This window comes from Solanum pennellii, chromosome 6 (assembly GCF_001406875.1).
Source record: "Solanum pennellii chromosome 6, SPENNV200".
Taxonomy (NCBI): Eukaryota; Viridiplantae; Streptophyta; class Magnoliopsida; order Solanales; family Solanaceae; genus Solanum; species Solanum pennellii.
In genome coordinates this window covers 32,697,549-32,718,190 of record NC_028642.1, presented here as the reverse complement: position 1 = coordinate 32,718,190, position 20,642 = coordinate 32,697,549, and the positions used below count along the sequence as shown (strand labels likewise).

At 34.0% G+C, this 20,642-nt stretch overlaps 1 protein-coding gene across 5 annotated transcripts; it reads right to left on the bottom strand.

Annotated features, from left to right (window-relative positions):
- Positions 1-16,779: 16,779 nt before the first annotated feature.
- On the bottom strand, positions 16,780-20,346 carry LOC107022764. Of its 5 annotated transcripts, none has more exons than XR_001457140.2 (3): positions 20,031-20,346; positions 19,882-19,916; positions 16,780-17,139 (listed from the first exon to the last, which is right to left on the bottom strand). XR_001457140.2 is itself a non-coding variant. In XM_015223357.2 (3 exons), exons 1-3 carry the CDS (start codon positions 20,243-20,245, stop codon positions 17,056-17,058), a joined length of 330 nt encoding a protein of 109 aa, XP_015078843.1. In that variant the 5' UTR covers positions 20,246-20,346; the 3' UTR covers positions 16,780-17,055. The 5 variants fall into 5 exon arrangements, 2 of the variants coding, with proteins under 2 accessions (XP_015078843.1, XP_015078842.1); XM_015223357.2 differs by having other exon boundaries at positions 20,035-20,346; XR_001457139.2 differs by lacking the exon at positions 16,780-17,139 and adding an exon at positions 17,765-18,090.
- Between the last annotated feature and the right edge of the window lie 296 nt (positions 20,347-20,642).

Genomic DNA, 20,642 nt, shown 5'->3' with positions numbered 1-20,642 from the left:
GGTTGAAAGAACAAAGAGAAAGAAAGAACAAAAGTAAAGTGACTCAAGAATTAGTTGAAAGAAAAGTAAAAAAATACAAGAAATACAAGCAAGAAAAGAAGAGAGTCACTTACACAAATGAAGAAAAAAGGGAAAATAGCACGGTGAAAGAATATGGGAAACTGGGCAAAATAAAATGATAGAAAATGGTATGTTTAGCCGATATGTCAAGGAGGGCAAAAAGTCACTAATGTATACCTAAATATACCCTACCTGACCCTGAGCCTGTGTTACAAGCTAAGAAAGTCCTATCGTGATCCTAAGGGTTGTATAGCGAACTTAAGGCAGTGAAAATAAGGGCAAGCTTATGGCAATAGGTATGAATGAGTGTGACTTTGTTCTGAGAGCGAGTGTTGAAGAGTAATCCTTATACTCAAACTGAAATCATTGTGTGAAAAATGAGGATTTTGTTTTTAAGTGAGGACATTAGTTGCAGTACCGGAAATATTAGCACCTCGGTGAGAATTGAAGAGGATAGGTGTTAGTGCATGGTGAGTCTGTGTCATGGTCTGATTCCACATAATTCAAGCCTAATAGTGATAGCATGCATAAATATGATGAGATTAATCAGGATTGATAGCCAAATGATTGCAAAGGATAAAACATGGATACTATTGTACAAAGATTTTGTATTGAGTCATAGTGCGTCGCTTGAGGACAAACAACGAATTTAAGTTGAGGGTGTTGATATACCGTGGTTTCACAGTATTATTTATACATGTAGGGAATATGCGTTAGTACGGAGAATGAAAAAGAAATCTAGATAGTTCTAAAACACCCTATTCATTAGGTCAGTAAATGTCGCTGGGGCGTTATTCAACCCAAAAGACATCACCCTAAACTCATAGTGACCATATGTTTTTCGAAAGGACGTTTTGGGAATATCTTTCATCACTCACTCTAGTTTGGTGATATCCCAACCTCAAGTCAATCTTGGAAAAGTAGCTCGCACCTTGGAGTTAATCAAATAAATCATCAATCCGATGGAGAGGATACTTGTTCTTTATAGTCACTTTATTGAGTTGAAGGTAGTAAATATACATCCTAAGCAACCCATCCTTTTTTACAAGAAGAACCGGAGCACCCCATGGGGAAATACTAGGTTGAATGAAGTCTTTGTCTAGTATATCCTTGAGAGCCTTCAACACTTTTAATTCGGTTGGAGCCATCCATTAAGGAGGAATTGTAATGGGATTTGTATACGGTAGCAAATAAATATCAAAGTCAATTTTCCGTTCGGGTGGAATTCCTGGAGAATCATTAGGAAAGACCTCCAGAAATTCCCTCACTACGTGGACTAACCCAATGCGAGGAGCTTCGGAGTCTAAATCTTTGAATCTCACAATATGGTATAAACACTCTTTAGAGATCATATTACGAGCCTTTGGACTAGAAATGATATGACCTCTAGGAATTAAACTACCCCCTTCCACTCTAGGACGGGTTCATTAGGAAAATTAAACTTGACCACCCTTGTCCTAAAATCAATTGAAGCTAAACAAGCATGCAACCAATCCATCCCCAAAATGACATCAAAATTGACCATATCAAGTTCTACTTATTGAACATGAGTAAATCTATGGGGAAATATTATAGGACAATTCCTATACACTCTTTTTGCAACAACCGACTCACCCACAGGGTATCCACCATTAAAGGTTCATTCAAGATATCGGGAAAAATATAAAACTTTCTAGATAACAAGGAGTAACAAATAATAAGTTATCACCCAAATCAAGTAAAGCATAAAATTTTATAGAGAAGACTCCCGTCACCACATCTGGAGAATTCTCTTATTCACCCCTATAGAGAAGAGCATAAAACTGAATCTTTCTTAGAGCATCAATATTAGCACCACTAGCTTGTGCTTGCCTTTTACCCAACCCAAAGCAATGGTCCGTCCAAACTAGGAACTCACCATAATGCTTCTTACCACACTTTCCACAAGTTGTCTTCTTACTAGGTGAACTAGTACCTCTTCCCTTTTAAGACTTAGGGTTAGACACCATATCTTCACAAGACTTTCAAAATTTGGAAGGCACTTGATTGGAGAGCCTCTTCTTGAATCTAGGTTTGTCTTGAATTTCCAACCTCCCCTTTGAAGAACCACTTTCCGAAGACGTGTGTTCTTGGACTTTCTATTCGTCCTCCTTAACCTACTTTCTTCCACTTGTTGAGCATGAACAATTAGACGAGTGATATTAATATTATCATGTAGCATAGCCGAACGATATTATTTCACCAAGTCATCAGACACTCTCATAAGAAAACGACTCATATCATCCCTTGTGTTAGACAACAATGATGGATCATACTTGGACAATTTGGTAAATTTCAAGGAGTAGTCAAGTAGACTCATACTTCCTTGGCAAAGATTGATGAATTCTTCCATCTTGGCTTCCCTGAACACTCCGGGAAAGAAGTAATCAAGGAAAGCTTTCTTGAAGATCTCCCATGTAACTGGAACACCACTTAGCACCCTATTATCTCTCCATTGGGTATACCAAGTTTGCGCCACATCTTTGAGTTGATAGGTGGCCAACTCGGCCTTTTCACCCGAAGTCACACCCATAAAAATTGGTTCTTATAGACTTCATCTAGGAAATCTTTAGGGTCTTTATCCTTCCTTGACCCGTAGAACATAGGGGGGTTCATCCTAGTAAAGTCTTTTAAACGAGATGCCATAGTGATAGCATCTGGAGGCATACAGGGTACAATTTCCCTATTCACTTGTTTCGTCATGGCTTCGACCTGATAAGTAACGGCATTAGCTTGTAGATTCATGGCTTGGGACAAATTGAGAAAAGTCTCCCTTATCTATCCATCGGTTATCGGCGAAGGAATAATCGGAACTTGATTGCCCACATCAACTTGCTCAAGTGGAGGGACTTGATTGCCTTGCGAAGGAGCTCGGTTGTCATGAGCCCCCGCATTGGAAATCCCTTCCTCAGCCCTTCATGCAGCTGCTTTTTGAGTATTCATACCTATAACCATAATAAAGGTTTACGTGAAAAGACGCATAAAGTAAACTTTATAGACACAACATAGGAACACAAGAAGATGAGGATTTCCTAAAAATCATATAGCCTCTTATTCATAAGTGTGGTGCACTTCATAATTATGAATAAGAATCTACATAGACGTGGTTTAGTAAGAAATCGATTCTAAAGATATTCAACCTCATGCTCTAATACCAAGTTTTTCACATCCTTGAAGCACCCCCTAGAAGTAACAGGTGTTGCCGTCCTCGAAAAGGTCTATAGTACCTCTTTGCATTCGTCATTACATTTCATATGTTAAATTGTGGAACATTTAAAAAATTTCTTCTACTTCTACATTGAGGTTTACATAGACCTCTCGTATACACATAATATATAAATAGGGAGTTTACATAGACTTTTCGCATAGGAAGCACTACATAGATTTCTACTTTTATTGCACATACATTATACATAAAGATATTCTAATAAGAAGTCTAGGATAAGTCTCACATATAAACCATTTAAGTCAAATACAACATTCGGGCATAGCCCTTACTTTATTTCAATAAAAGCGCCATATAGGCATATAAAATAAACGTCTTCAAATGAAATAAGAATGAAATAAATGTCCTTAATACTAAAACAACATCCAATAGCAAGATAGTGGCATCTCCCTGGGAAGGTGAGGACCTACCGAACTTGGACAATGAGAATCCAAGTTATCTTCAATGGCCCTTTTAAAAGCTCAACGGCCGGAACCTACATAATTGTTAGAAACATAGAAATATGGGTTAGTACACCACTTGTACTAAGTATGTAAACATGCACATAAAACACTTGAAGTAATTCTAAAAGGTATATTTTCTCCAAACCATGCTAAGTTACTTTGAAAAGCCTTATGCACAATCAAGAACACATATAAGTCAATAATAACATATTCCTTAAAACAAGCTCATATACAACACAAGACCAACAATATCAAGTATAATAAAGTCAAAATGTATCATAGCATATTTAAGTACATAATCAATACAACTGCAACATCATATTATAACAAAATAGAATATATAAGAGTTCACAACATTACAACATATACAAGACCCTTTACTGTAACACCTTAAAATGTGATTAAGGTATAAATAGAGACTAACATGAGTATCATAATTTATTAAGGTCCTAAAATGACTAATAATAGTGCTTATCTATAGTGTGTAAAGTTTGTATGAGTTTGGAGTTTAAAGGTCCAAGAACATCCGGTGACGTTTGAGAGTTAGTCGTGAGACATGCTATTGTGCCTTAGTATGTTTCATGAGGTTTCATGTAGTTTTTGGAGTTAAAATTTATGTGAGATGTTCCTAACATGTATAGTAGGAGTAATTGAGGTGGAAACTTTCGGGCGAAACTCCCCAAGGACCAACCAGAGGGTCCTTGAGGAGGACGCAATCTTGGTCCAACAAGCTGCCCAATACACCAACTTTTGTTCCTTGTGAAATAGGTCCACGTCACGGACTAGGGTTTCCATAGAAAAAATGCTGCTCCGCGTAGTGGACACAACGGAGACTCGACTGCCCCGGAAGTTATTTTCAAAAAAAAATCATGTGGGAACTGCTCCGCGTCGCGGACTTATTTCTCAACGAAGATTCCAAAAATTTAAGCTAAGTTAAACTTGTCTAAAAGTGTCCAATTGATATAGGGGTAGTTTTGGTACTTTTGAATTTGGTTTAAAATGGTTTTAGGTCCTATATAACATCTTAACCAATAAAAAATAAGAAATAAAAACCTTTCTCTCCCAAAGTTCTCCCAAGACCACTATTGAAGAAGAAGAGAAATTGCTGCAACTTTTAGGAAGAATTGATCAAGGTTTCAAGATGGGTTACGGTTCTTATATAAGGTATGTGAAGATTATTCATTCATGGATTCTTCCATCCATTAAGACCCGTATTTCCCCCTTCAATTGTGAATCCAAAGAACCCCAACCTTGAGAGGGTTGTGATTGCATTGTGGGTAAGGCTTGATTGTGATCCCAATCTAGTGGGTAACATTCAATGATGTTTATATGATGATTTTCTGCTGTTTTTATGGAGTTCTCATGGTGAATTATGGTAATTGAATTTGAAGGTGATCATGGTGATCTTTGGACATTAGAGACTATATGAATGTTTTACATTGATTCATCTTAAATTGATTTTATTCTATATTAATTGATCATGATTGAATAACCTAAGTATGAATTAAGATTGGTATTGATTGAATTGAACCCTAAATAAGGAATTATGACTATATTCACCTAGTATTGAAGAATATGAGAAGAAATCTAAGGTTAGAAGACTCTATAATATACCTATGAATGAAGATAGCATGAATTGATGAATAATGAACCTTAGGTTTGTTGTCTGTATATTTAGGATGATTGATTGAAAGTTATTGAATTAACTTGATCATGGAGATATTTCATAGCACATTCCTCAGTGAGAGAAGGTTGAGCAAGGCTTGACAAGTAAACCTTAGAGTATATGCTTGGCTCCAAGTGGATATGCAAAGTGAGATGGATGATCTAGCAAGGGTCCGGACTCTAAGTAAAAAGGAGAGCGACACCTAGTACTTGTGATGACTATCCCAGTAGGTCTCATGAGGCGGAAATCCTTCACGTAGTAGAGCTAAGGTATCCTAGTAGAGATCTCCATATCCTATGAACTTAGACATGATTTATAAGCATGGCGTAGCGTTTACAACCAATGAATGAACTTAGACATGCCCAAGGGGCATCTCGTCGTGTTCATGATTATTAAGGGATCAAGACATAACTTAGAAAGTATCTCATAGGATGCATATGATTAAGTAACTTAGAAGTGCTTAAAAAAGTATCTCATAGTGTTGAAAAGATAAACATAGGAGCTAGGATCCAAATTAAGAAGTAATAGAAAAGGATCCAAAAGTAGTACCTTGCATGAGTGGTATTATGGGGCATACATTGCATAAGGTATTACCCAGAGTATTAAAGAAGGAGTTATTAAAGATAAGATTGGACAAGAGTTACCTTTTCTAATAAAGTAGACTAAATATTAGAGAATCTTATTAAATGAAGTTAAATAATGATAGGGGTATGGAGGGTGAACAAGTTAAGGATGACTTCAAGATAGGCTTAGTATGTGAGGTAGCATGGGCTTCCTCATGTACATTGCACAAGCATATATTCAGGAAATTCTAAGAGTAGAGTACTCTTTAGTATGAAGTAAGGCTACTAGAGACTTGATGAAATAAGATAGGGTGACTTAAACATATGCTTAGTATGTGAGGTAGTATGGGATGCTTCACATGCATTGCACGAGTAGGTTTTGAGTTGGCTTAGGGGCATAGTGCTCATATGATATGATGAACGTAGGTATTAATTATGAAAGTCGACTACGATCAAGGATGACCAAAGAGATGTACTTGTTTAGGTAGTAGTATGGGATGCTACCTTAGCCTTGAACTAGCATACTTGGAGGTAGCTTGTGGTGTAGTTCATTTGAGTAAGAAGGACAAGTAAGTAAGTATGAACTCTTACGTACTTTATGATGCTTTAATATGCTTATGATATTCATGATATGCTTATATCTTTATCTCTTATGATTATGTCTATTATTGGACTAACCCTTTGATATATCTTATGTTTGGCGTGATAGTTTCCATTCTTAGTGCATATCGTACTAACACATATTCCCTACATGTTCTTCATGTGAGTCATCATAGCTTCGGAGACGAACCTTTATGTTCCTTTATGTTTTTTTTATGTTTTAGACTTTATGAGGCTGCGTCCAAAGATGTTTCATTCATGTCAAAGTTAGATAGTTTTTTAGACAATGTTATTAGAGATGCTTATTCTATTATGTAATACCTTTTGGTTTATGTTCGAAGAAAGTTTTTAAATTCCCTCCATTTATGCATGATGTTATGTAATAAAGTCAACAGGCTTGTTCAAGACCTCCAAGAGGTCGAGTACGCTGTGTCGCGACCCAAGGGTTGCCTTAACTGCTAGGATGTACTTTACGGTCGTTACATTTACTCATAACCTATCATCAAGTCCACAAGTGCAATCACCATGTAAAGCCCCATAACCATACTCAACCAAGTAAACCAAACAAGTTATCATAAGCAATGTCTAGACTCACATAGCATAGCATTAAGAGAAACTGTCATCATAACATAGCAATATAGACCAATAGCATGCTCATAAATGAAACTAACATCATATAGGATCATCGACATGTAAATCCAACATACATAACATTTACTTTATAAAACATAAGAACAACCTTCTAAAACTTCCCTCAAGGCCAACTAGTGCAATGTATAGGTAGAGTTCCATACCCCTACCTAGACTAAGTCAAACCCCTTAGGTCACCCTTGTTAGTGTTCACTTTATTACTTCATTTTACTTTCGAGAACACTTGCCTTAAGCGACATAGACCACATCAGTTAAATATGGAATCCGATGTCATGAAACCCTACACTGAAAGAAGGTGAATTACTTCCCAAGGTAGCACCAAAACATGAACATAGCATTCTAGGTTGATCCACTAGCTAGTATTCCTATGGGGCAACATAGTACAAGAACTAGTAAATATGCTTTGGACCCTATTTATGCACCTTGCAGTATAGTATCCAATCTCATGAGTAACATAGTAAACCTACCTTCCCACATTGGGAAGGGAGACTCCTCACAACTAGTTCACTCGGTGTTAAGCTAGAGTCTCTTTTTGAAATTCCTTTAAACCTTTATTAATTATCATAACTTAGTATAGGTCATAGGAGACTAACACCTCGTATATTCATAACATTGGTCATTTAAGAATTTCAGGATAATGTCTTTTTAATACAACCTTAATAGGTGAGATCAACATATTATCATCATCATGTCATAATAAGGCACATAGGCAATTCATAACCAATCTTATATCATTTCATCTTAAACATAATCTCACACCTACACATAATAAAGACAATTCAATTACATCATCATACCAATACCTAATTAATATAATCACAATACATATTTCAATTGAACTTCATAACAAGTAAAGTCATCACAATTGAAGTAAAGGTTCAAGATCAAAAATCTTACAAATTCTCCTTCAACTAGACATCATCATTGGTATTGCCCTCAAACAATCCAATTTCATCCATAAATAGGTTTAATAACATCATTCAATAGTATTTAACACAAGAACTAACTCAATTTCATCAATACTAAAAAATTCAACCCGAGTTCATAACCTTTGGTTAGGGAATTTGGCTCAATTCATGATCTATTCCACAAACTAGGTTAATTCATCATACACAATCATAATTGCACAATAATACAACATAATCTAATCATAATCATCAAAATAAACCATAAACAATACAATTTAGAAGATCAATTTTGTATTATGAAGAAACCCATAAGAATTTATCTTTTTGAAAACTAATTTTTGGAAGCACCCTTTGGGGGGGAAAATCCCAAATGTAAAAGGTTTCCATACCTTGATATTCTTTGAAGATTGATGGTGAAAAGTAGTCTTCTTGCTTCCCTATAACCCTTAGACCTTGTCTTTCAATGAAGTCTTCTTTGGGAGAGAGAAAGTAGAGAGAAGGAAGAGCAATTTGTGTTTTGGGAAGTCGGGGTGTTAAGTTGGGTTTAGGCTTAGAGTAGTTTATATAGTTGCTTAAATAATTTAATTAACCAATACTTAACTCCTAATTATACCCCTAACTAACTGACTTAATTAAATTAACCAATTAAAAACTTAACAGAAAGTGTTGGCTAACCTACGGGTCGTAGGTTAGTCGACGACTTTACCCCCCAATCGTCCTGCACAACCGTTGTTTTTGTTAGAGAGTGTATTTTTGTCCACTTCCTGAAATTGTCTAAGTTTCCATCGACGTAGGAAATCGACGCCCCACCGATAGGACTATGCCTTGTTGATGGCACTCGTTGGTATACACTGCCTCTAGGCAGCTTCTTGACCCAAATGGAAGGGTCCTCCTCAAGGACCCTTAGGTTTGTCGTTGGGGAGTTGTACCCAAACGTTTAGACTATAAAAATATTTTTATGTATGTTTGACACCTGAACATCAAATTTCACCTAATTACGATTCTTAAAACCTTGTAAATAGGCTAAGGCACACTAGCACCTCTTTGACTAGTCTCCGGACGTCATGGACGTTGCTTGACGTCTTGACTCTAAAACTTCCCAAATGACTTATAGACATTATTTATAACCTTAAACAGTTTTAAAAATCTTAGACACTCATGCGAGGCTCTATATTAGGTCTTGGAATTTTGGAGTGTTACACTTGATATACTACAACCTATTATTCAGGAGGGTCCTTGCTATGCTAGTTCCCATTATTCAGGAGGGTCCTTGCTATACTATATCCCATTATTCAGGAGGGTCCTTGCTATACTAGTTCATTACTTGAAAGATTTCGCTTAATAGAATACAAAAATTGAATAATCACAACATTGTTTTCTTGCCCAGTTTACACCATAAAAATATCATTAACCAATTAGCATAAATGAAAAATACTTGAACCAAAAGAAAAATGCAAGACATCAATGCAATTAGGTTGTTTGTTCTCTAAGAACGAAAGATGGTATCTCTAGGGTGTTTGATCCCTGAGGTCAAATTACAACTAGGGTGTTTGTTCCCTAAAAATGAGAAATGATAGAGTGTTTGTACTCTAAGGTCAAAATTTAACTAGAGTGTTTATTCTTAGAAACAAAACATGATGCAGCTAGGGTGTTCCATTCTAGCTTTTCTTTGTCATTTTCTTTTTTCATATATTTGGCCTTTCACTTTATTGCCCAACTTAGATTTTTAACGATGTGTAGTTAATTGATAGTGCGCTCAAGGAGGTGACATTAAGAAATAGTGCATTGGTGCACTCAAAAAGATATACGCTATGATATGATTGTTCAAATAAAAAGGTTTTAGGCTCAAAAGGGAATTTTGTGAATAAAATATCATTTGACAGGCTTGAAAGGCACAATTGCATCAAACTCTCAATAAAAATGACAAATCATCATCCATGTCGTATTGAAAAATTACACATCATTTATTATTTATTTTTTAGAAAAAACATTTGTTCTTCTTTTTAACTCCATTCCTCTTCATTCTTCTTTACCACTCCTCTCTCCATATTTTACATTCGATCTCACCATCACAACCTTTCATTGTAACCATCATTGCCACTAAAAGTCATCATTTTTCTCTATATTTTTACCATTCAAAACATTCAGTCACAATTTTTTACCACTCCGTCCATCACTTAAACCATAAACCTCTTTTCTCCATTATATCAACAAATTATCACTAAAGTACTTCAATATATCTTATTATTTATACACAATTTTATCCAATCAACTTTCCATGATTTTATAAGGAACATTTAACAATTAATATGAACCACCAAATTTACAGATCCGTCTCCTCACAAATTGTACCTTGACTTTGTTTCTTATTTGCATAGAAAGAAAAATTAAAATAAGAAGAATACTTTGGAGATCCACGAGGAAGGAAAACTGAGCCGGAGAGAACAAAGAGAAAAAAAGAAATTGGAGAACTGTGGAGAAGGGGGACTGGCTGGGGAAAAATGTAGGAGAAAAACGAATGGTAGGAGGTGGGGTGAAGAAGATAAAAGTGAAATTACTTTTTATTTTTGTTTTGGTCTTTTTTATTGTAGTTTTATTTCTAAAAATTATTCTTATTTAAATCTTTTGTGTTACGCGCTTTTGATGCATGAAAACATGTATTTGTCCAAGTCAACAATGAAGTTGCAACAATGGCTTGGTAAATGGTCCAAGGGTTTTATTATGTTGAGTTTTATCAGATTTAAGGATTTAGTTGACAAAGAGTCAAGTAAATGGGTCCAGAATACAAACGCATACAAGTATAAGTGTTCATCAGACCATTTTGCCTATAAGAATTGAAGTAGCTAGAGGCAAAGTACTTCACCAAATTGATACTCTTTAAGAATAAAGCCAACTTTGGTAAGCACATTCTCCGTAATTGTTGGTTAGGTATTCTAACATAGATTAGACTCATATTTAACTATCTAGAGTTAAGCACATGAATATTAAACAAACTTAACTGAAGCTGCACAAGAAATTCAGAAAAGTTACAGTCATATAGGTAATAATATTACTACACATAACTCTTATATTGATCTTGTTGAACCAGATCAGCCAAACAGTCCAGGTACGAGCAAAAATCATCATGAAGACGAGGCAGCAACTGGGAAAACACAGGAAAACAAGTGAAATTCTTGAAAAAGTCTACATTTCTATCCCTTGACCAGGAAGAAAGTGAAATTTCCAATATCCATTACTTGACTGTGGTCCTATACATAAGGAAGGAAGTGGACTTCTCTACCTGGTTTAGACTTTGTACTTATTTTTATGCTCTATTAGTAATTTAGTTACTAAACTAATTGTACCAGTTATTCAATCTTTATTCGTGTAGTGATATGTTGAGTTTGTCATTTTGATTTTTTTGTACTTATAAAATTGAGGAAACGACTTGTGTTCAAGAAGTGCTACTCTAATGATTTTGGATATGTTGAGGTTGTATAATATTATAGTTTCTTTTCCATTTTGTGTTGTGCCTGCAATTTTAATATCGGATACATTTCTAGTGTCTCCTTGATAAATTTGCATCTCCTACATCTTCTCCTATGAATTCCAATGTCCTGATGTGTTTTTCCTTCCTTTATCCTTACTTTGTTAGTGTGGTGTAGTTGTTTGTATGACGTGGTAGTTGACAGAGTCAGGAAAGCACTTCATTACTCCAATAATAAGTGGTTCTGATCTGTTGCCTACATTGTCAACCGATTCAATGTTACCAATCCCTATATCTCAAAATCCTCTCTCTATGCCTAATGTACTTGAAGGTATTAAGAAAGAAGGAAATACAAAGGCCTCTAAGATCACAGTTATTGACTCAATGCTTCCATTACCCCCTCACCCTTTATATAATTGTTTAATTGTTGTGGAAGTTGTTGGAATGTTGGATGGAGGTTGAAGGAGAACATCACTAACTAGCAGGAAGGGGTATCCAAAGGGGGGTTTCTGCATCATGATATACATGATAATTTAGACACTGACCCTAAAAAAGACCCTAGAGATTCTGCTACCACTTCTTATCAGACCACACAAGAGAACCAACGCAATCCACTCATCCATCAGGGAAAGGTTTCTGGTCAGGGACACGGTAAATAGAACGATCGTCAAGGTAATCTTAATACTTCTCATAACACTCCAAAAAAGAATCAGAAAAAAGAATCTTCATTAGAGAGAATAGGAACAAAACATACAAGACAGTGGGAAAACAAACCAAGGAAAACTATCAACAACAAATTTCAGGTCAAACTAAGCAAAAAGAAGAGAGATGCGATCTAAAAAAAGGCAACAACAAGCAGTAGGGACATTAGAGAATAAAGGGCAAGAGGTACAGGTTCAACTTGGAAAAAATGAACATAGCAACACCGGAAATACAGTTAGTGAAATGATACATTCTGAGGATGAGTATGATAAAAACATATATTCTTTGGTGCAAGATTTTAAATTTTGGAGCCTTAATGCATGAAGAGTTGACTTTCGTCAACATCCGAAGATTGATGTCAGATCAAAATTCGTTTAATTCCATCAGCTACGTATGGGTCATTTTGGTTTAGTGTGATGTTTGGTGTGGGTTTCGATTCTTCTATTTGGAGTGTGTATGATAAGGTGTTTTAGCTTTTTTGTTTTGCCAAAGTTTGACCTTGGTCAACTTTCTTAGTAAGCGTGCTCAGACTGAAATTTCGTCAATGTAGTTAGCTCTAGAATGCAAAGTTTGGCCTAAAATGATTTTTGGCTTGGTTCCAGAGGTAATTGGGATGAGTATATGGTGTTTAGAATTTTTATGGTAAAAACTATAAATAATATGATAAATTAATACAATTTATAATTTCACTATTCCAACTGAAAAACAACAATAAAAACTAAGTCCACCAACTAAACCACATTATTTATTTAAATTTTTTTGAACAACTTTAACTCTAACTAGTTTTGACTTAATTCCAACAACTAAATCACCAACTAAGACACATTTTATTTGAACTTATTTAAACAACTTTAACTCTAATTAGTTTTGACTTAATTCTAACAACTAAATCCACCAACTAAACATCATTATTTATTTAAACTTATTTAAACAACTAAAATACTATAAGTCTAACTAGTTTTCACTTAATTCCAAAAATTAAATTCACCAACTAAATCACATTATTTACTTGAACTTATTTAAACAACTTTTACTCTGACTAGTTTTAACTTAATTCCAACAACTTAATTCACAAACAAAACCACATTATTTATTTAAACTTATTTAAACAACTTTGACTATAACTAGATTTGACTTAAATTCCAAAAACTAAATCCACCAACTAAACCACATTATTTATTTGTACTTATTTCAACAACTAAATCAACCAACAAAACCACATTATTTATTTGAACTTATTTCACTAAATAACTTTTTAACTCAATGAGTTTTGACTTAATTCCAACAATTAAATCCACCAACTAAATCACATTATTTATTTGAAATTATTTTAAACTAAACAACTTTAACTCTAACTAATTTTAACTTAATTTCAACAACTAAATCAACCAACTAAACCCCATTATTTTTTTGAACTTATTTAAACAACTAAAAGACTTTAACTCTAACTAGTTTTGACTTAATTCCAACAACTAAATCCACTAACTAAACCACATTATTTTAAATAATGATTCAAACTATCTACGGGTTAATTAAACTTCATTTGAACTTATTTCAACAACTAAACAGGTCAAAACTAAATTTAAAGCTAAGTGTCAACATTACATGGATCAACTAGTGTTGGAACTTATTCTTAACAAATACATTATTCCTAAATTAAAACATAATGTCAACACTAGATGGATACAATTCAATTTTGTAAGAAATTAATTTTTTCATCAATAGTATCAACTAGTGTTTGTAAATATGCTTAACAAACACATTTTTCCTAAATTAAAGTTTGATATCAACACCAGATATGGACATAAATCGATCTTGCAAGAAAATCAATTTATCATCAATAAGATAAACTAGTTTTGTTAATTATGCTTAACAAATACATTATTCCTAAATTAAAGCTTTATATCTACACTAGATGGACACAAATCGATCTTGCAATAAAATCAATTTTGTCATCAATCGGATTAACTAGTGTTGGTACTTATGCTTAAAGTACATTACTCCTAAATTAAAGATTAATATCAAAACTAGATGGACACAAATCGATCTTGCGAGAAAACACTTTTGTCATAAATAGGAACAACTAGTGTTGGTACCTATGCCTAAAAAATACATAATTCCTAAATTAACGCTTAATATTAACACTAGATGGACACAAATAGATCTTGCAAAAAAATCAATTTTCTCATTGTAACATCTCATAAATCGAAATAGCTAGGATTAAACAAAGAAACTAAGCATAGTTATTTTTGGAATTAATAGGAAAAATATGGAAAATTTCCAAAGTCCAAAAGTGAGATTTTGGTCATTTTTAAAAGACCATAACTTCTAGATCAGGATGAGTTAGGGAAAGTTCATTATATGGTTGGAAACCTCTTGAAGAGGTCTTTCCACGACGCCGAGTTTGCACATTTTCGATATTGTATGAGGGAGATATGCCTATCAGAAGTTGGGTTGTTGGACTGAGAAAAGTTCAATTTGAATTTTAGTAAGGGTAAATTAGTCTTTTTACCCTACTATTTCCTAATTTGTTTTATGGGTTTATTAGGGGTAAAATTAAGCCTTAGGTCAGTTTTTAAAAGATTGAATGTGCTTAAGGCTTGGCAGAGAAGAGAAGAGAAGAAGGAGAAGGAAAAAAGACCAAGATTTTGCTAAGAATGCCAAGATTGTTGAGTGAACTTCGTCGGGGTGATCCCTTTAAGGTATGTGAGATCCTTATGTGTTGGATTCTTCCACCCACACAACAATATGTTTCATTCGGCGCAATTAGAGTAATTTGAATGAGGAGCATTGAAGTTCTTGATTGAAAACCATTGAATTTTTGTTGGTTGAGTTGTAGTATGCCTTGGTTGTTTGATTTGTGTTCACGGCCTGTTTTACGAGTCTAAACTATTGGGTATTGAGAATTTTAGTGATCCTAAGTGTTTAGGTTGAGATCCATGGGGTTTATAAGGTTATGAACTGAAAATCGTAGAAGAAGAGTCGGAAATTCCATTTGACAAGCCCTAGGGCGCCAAGCCAGCCAGAGCCTATCACGATAGTCTCTGTCCAACAGGCTCTGGCGCCCCGTGTCTCTCAGAGCGTCAGGTTCACCTAGAGTTCTCATTTCTCCCCTATCCTTTTGTACTAGTTCCTAAGTGATGTACCTAATATTCCTAGTTGATTTCAACACTCTAAAGTACATCGAAACATCGTGAAATCATATTTAAACAGATATCATGGTCCTTGAATCCATAATCCAATTCGAGGAAAGTTAAGATCAAAGTCAAAGAAGTTAACAGTCAAGTTTAAAAGTTAAGTAGCAAGTCAAAGTGAGTTCTTAGAGTTTTCAAGAGTCTTAAACAAACATTTTTACTTTGTTATAAGGCTCAAGATTCAAGTCGAGTAATGAGTAATGAGTTAAGTCTAAGTCTCAAAAGCTACAGGGGAACTAGTATTCCCTAAGAGTTAAGTTTCAAGTAAAGCAAAGAGCAAAGAGTGAGTTCATTTCTAAAAAGGTATAAGGGAACTAAGTAATCCTTAAGAGTATAAATGTTTTCACATTTTGAGAATGAAAAAAAACTAGACTTCCACAGAGCCTTTGGCTAGTTTTACAAGGGGAATTATGATTTCCAAGAGAGTTTTTAAAAATAAGTTTGAGCAATTACCTCAAACCAGAGAAGAAATTTATTTAAAAAATATGAGCTATGTATTTTGGGAGTAGTATTCAGCACCGATATGGGGACGCGAGTTCATATCAACTCAAGTATCCATAAACCATGTATTCAACATGGACAAATAAAGGATTATACTTTTTAGATGATTCCTTAATGCTTTTTAACACAGACTAGTGGATCCACTTAGTAGCTCAGGTTCTATACAGACGAAAAGGTATAGGGTGGTCCTCTTTCAACGTGAGGTAAAATGGTGTACCATCGCTTATGCTCATAGTGATGGTTGTCGGTTAGAGAATCTCCCAAGAAACTATATTACTTTAATATATGAGTAAAGTTGAGTTTAGTATTGCATTTTCTTTAATGAACTAAGTGTTTACACTGTTTAACAAGCATTATGTATATTGCATCCGTCTTTACTGCTTCATATTGAGTAATGACTTCTTGAGTTGAGTAGAGCCAAGATAAGTTTATTCTTAATCCTTTAAAGCTTACTAGTTGTTGTTTAGCATTTAAATCGCATACTCGTACATTCATTGTACTGATGTCAGTTGCCCTGCATCGTCTTATGATGCAGACGCTAGTAACCAGGATCAGCATCCAGCACCTCATTGATCCATCTTGAGCATTCAGAGTCAGTGGTGAGCCTCCTTGCATTCGGGAGGACTCTTTAATTGATTTTTCCACATTTTTTTATAGAATGTTGTGGGGTTTGTCGCAACATTCATCGTCGTACTAGTAAAGGCTTCATAGACAAATATATAGTCAGACAATCAGTTTTGAGTCTCTCTTTATTTACAGTTATATATTATTTTGAGACTTAAGTGTCATTTTGGCCAAAACTATTATTTAAAGTATTTCTCATTAGATTCTAGCTTTACAATTAAGTTAAGTTAAGTCTTCCACTGAGTTAAGTATGACAGTCCACAGGTTAGCTCATGGACAGCAATGATGTTGTGTGTCGGCCACGTCCAGGGTGTAGGCTCTGAGCGTGACAGTCATTAATAGGATTAAGTAGTGTAGGTATTTATGCTAAACAAATACATTATTCCTAAATTAAAGCTCATTATCAACACTAGATGGACACAAATCAATCTTGCTAGAAAATCACCAATGAATGAGGCCCCGTTGATTCATTACTACAAAAGTAAACAATCACCAATGTAGGCTGAACAATTGCATCCTGGAAGAGCAAAAACACCATTTATAGAAGTAAAAAGTTAGCATATAGGAGATGTCTTCCAATACCAAATGTCCTATGAGATACCTTTATAAAAAAACAAGTAGGTTTCTACAAGATATTCTCAATTATTAAATCTCTCCACAATAAATATCCAAAAAGATAGTGATAATGTTTTGATAGCACTACCAGAAATCTAACGTATTGTGGCGTCAAAAGTCGCTACCCAAGGCCAAAAAGTTGTTGCGAAACACATATAGTGGCGACCTTATGGTCGTGGCAAGTACTTCCATAACTAAATGTTATACGTGATGACAATTGATTTCATCAAAAAAACTGCATACATAGTGGAGACATAATCGCCTCTAAAGGTAAGCAAATATCCGTAGGAAGATGACATTTAAAGGCGACTTGTTTCCACCATTATAACTGTTATAGTTTTAGAAGCAAGTAATTTCGCCACAATAACTGAATATTAGGGATGACCTTAGTCGCCAAAAATACCCTTTTTGTTTTAAAAAAAATATGCAGTCACAATATGTTTAATTATACTTGCACAAATGTATTACAAAATTCAACAACCTACAGAAAATAAAAAATGGCAAAACTAGAGATATTTCTCAAACAATGATACTGGAAACTTTGAAATTTCATAGCATAGAGTAATTGTGCATACATATGAAAAACACATTAAACATAAACAAAATGTTTCTTCTCTAAAATAACTTCCACCTTCAATACATGTAATTAACAATCTCTCAGCCCCTCAGCAAGTGTTACTCCTTTAAATTGTTCCATAAAAAGGTTCATACTTTGAATAGAACAACTATTACCTAAAAAAATATTCAAAAACTACTATTAGACCGTTTTTTTAGAACAAGAATAACATATCTCCCACCATTCAAGGTACACCTGCCACTGCTTCCAACAACATTGCACGACAACTATATTTTCCTACGATACAAATCAGAGATTACAATCGATGGCGACAAGAAGGTATTTTATATAAAATCAACTCAAGTAATAATGTTTTAGTGTATGTGAATCAATAACTAATATAATATGTGAATCACTTCTCATATACATATCAAATTATATGTTCATCCTAGTATACTGAGCACAAATCTTTAAAAAGTGTCAAAGTATGACATATGCAGAAAAAATGATATTACCAAATGAAGAACTATCGAAATGGAATCCCCATCTTAACATTAAATGATACAAAACTAGCTATTGATTTCAAGAAGAAAAAAATATTTGAACAATCTAATTTAAACAAAATAAACAGATTGTTTTGCCTGCTTAAAAATATCGAATTCAAGACCTACTCTTTATGTTGAAATCTCTTAGAAGATAAATATAAGATATAGAAAAATTAATGATTTCCTCTATTCCTTCCTTTTTCACATGATGGATTATTGTCATTTCCACAATAACATAAGCTACATATTAGCATATTTTTCCTTTAAACAAACTCAAAATTTGATGTGAGTACAATAACTACAGCTACAAGAATATGAGTGATCACCAATGACTATCAAGCTAAACATTGACAATGTAACTTATTTAAAACAAAAACAAAGAGATGTGGAAAAAAACTTAAAATAACATAAGCATTTTAAATAGATTTTACACATGGTGAAAGCGTTAACAAACAATCACCCTTAATACTCTACTTTATGAGAGTAAAATATAAGCACAAGTAAAACTTGTAAGTTTTAAAATTCAGAATTCAAATTTATTAGAAAAGAAAAACTGCAATAATTTTTTTAACGACAAGTTTCTCCTCTTAAGAACTGGAGACCAATGTTTTAGAAGTGAGAAATTTCATATTTAAGAATAATTAAATCAACTTCATTTTAAAAACATCTTGAATAAATTTCCAAACGACCTTGTTAAATAAAGGGGAGAAACTAAACGTAGAAGTAAACATCTCAAAAGAAAATAAAATTAAAGACGAGAAACAAATTTGAGTCTGAAAAAGAAGAAAGTAGGTTTCAATAAGAGGCTAAAATTGTCAAAATTAACCAAATATATGAGTTGAATATATGACATAGGAAGAATCTTATATTTTAAAGAAAACTGACTTTTAAAGGGACAAACACCTATTTGTAGCCTCACAACTTTAAATACCAAACATGTTCAACCTTTAAGCATTAACCAACTTGTCAACATCATCAACATTACTCTAAAAATGACTTAATATTTAATCTATATTCAGAACGAAAAGTGACAATTTGATCATACTTAGCTCTATTTTCTATTAAAGAAGGTAAGACATAAAGTTTTCATTTCTTAAAAATAATTTTGTCTGACCTATAAATATTGCTAACATAGGAATACAATAGGCTACAGAAAGGAAAACAAAGGGAGAACATATTAATAGCAAACCTCATGCTTTCATAAAAAAGAAAATTGGTTATATAACTCAAACAAGATTATAATTAAGTTAATCTTCATGAAATGGAAACTGAGTAAAACTGAACATAATAACACTAAAACAGGGGTAAATTACTTATGTAACTCAAACAACGACTAAACTAAACTAAAGTACGCTAATTAAGACACATATAATACGCAGAACTAAAACTACTACGATAAGATGTAAATTACACCTAAACATAAGTGAACCAATGCAAACATAAAAGTTACACTATTCTGATACTGAAATATGAAATACTGAAATATGATGAAACATAAACAAACAATATATAAGTAAACAAATTGAAAAGCGCATAAGATTACCTCTCTAGGGCACCCAATTGCGACACTAAGCTTGACTATCATCCCCACAGAAAATCACAAATTGTATACATGGAAAAAAAAGAGTGCAAGATTTTTAAGTTAGACAATTTTTAATGCCCACTCCGTAATAACATTGTTCTTGAACTTACATACTGGTGGATGCCGGTTGCTGGTGCTCGCTGCTTTGATGGCTTTTTTGGAAAAGCAGGCGACTGGAGATGATGTTGTTGTTCGCTGTTTCTCCACCGCTGCTATTTGTGGTAGTCTGGGGCTTTGCAGGAAGGCAGAAAGCAGAGAAGAAAAGAGAGGGACGAAGGGTGAGAGGGGGAGATAAGAGGATAGGAAATTCTTCTCTGGATCTCATAGGTGGAGAGGGTGGCACCGGTGCTTTCACTAACTCGCTGGCCGGAGCTCACCATTGTTGTTGCTGCTTAGGCCAAAGAAAGACGAGATATGAAAATATGAAGAGAGTGACGATTGAGTTATGGTTTTGGTCTTTGTATTATTAAATAAATTAGGAATGACGACTTATGAGATCTGAGTCGTTGATTTAAATGAGATGTATGGTTGAGAATAAATATGAGAGATCAATGGTTTGGATTAAACAATGAGATTAGATTTGGTTTCAAAATGGCTACAATCGAAATAATAATGATTTAAATAGGCTAGAATTGAAATGAATAGGTAGCTATAATTGAAATAGAATTTGAATTAAGAGGTTTAGAATTGAAATGAATTAGAATATAATATGTTATATTTTA

Excerpts from the sequence above, each read along its gene's own strand:
- LOC107022764 (XM_015223356.2), bottom strand. The coding sequence starts at position 20,245 with ATGAGATCCAGAGAAGAATTTCCTATCCTCTTATCTCCCCCTCTCACC. Across the intron at positions 19,917-20,034 it reads CCAGCAACCGGCATCCACCA|TCAAGCTTAGTGTCGCAATT; the intron begins GTATGTAAGTTC and ends TGGGGATGATAG. Across the intron at positions 18,091-19,881 it reads CAATTGGGTGCCCTAGAGAG|GAAAATATAGTTGTCGTGCA; the intron begins GTAATCTTATGC and ends TTTGTATCGTAG.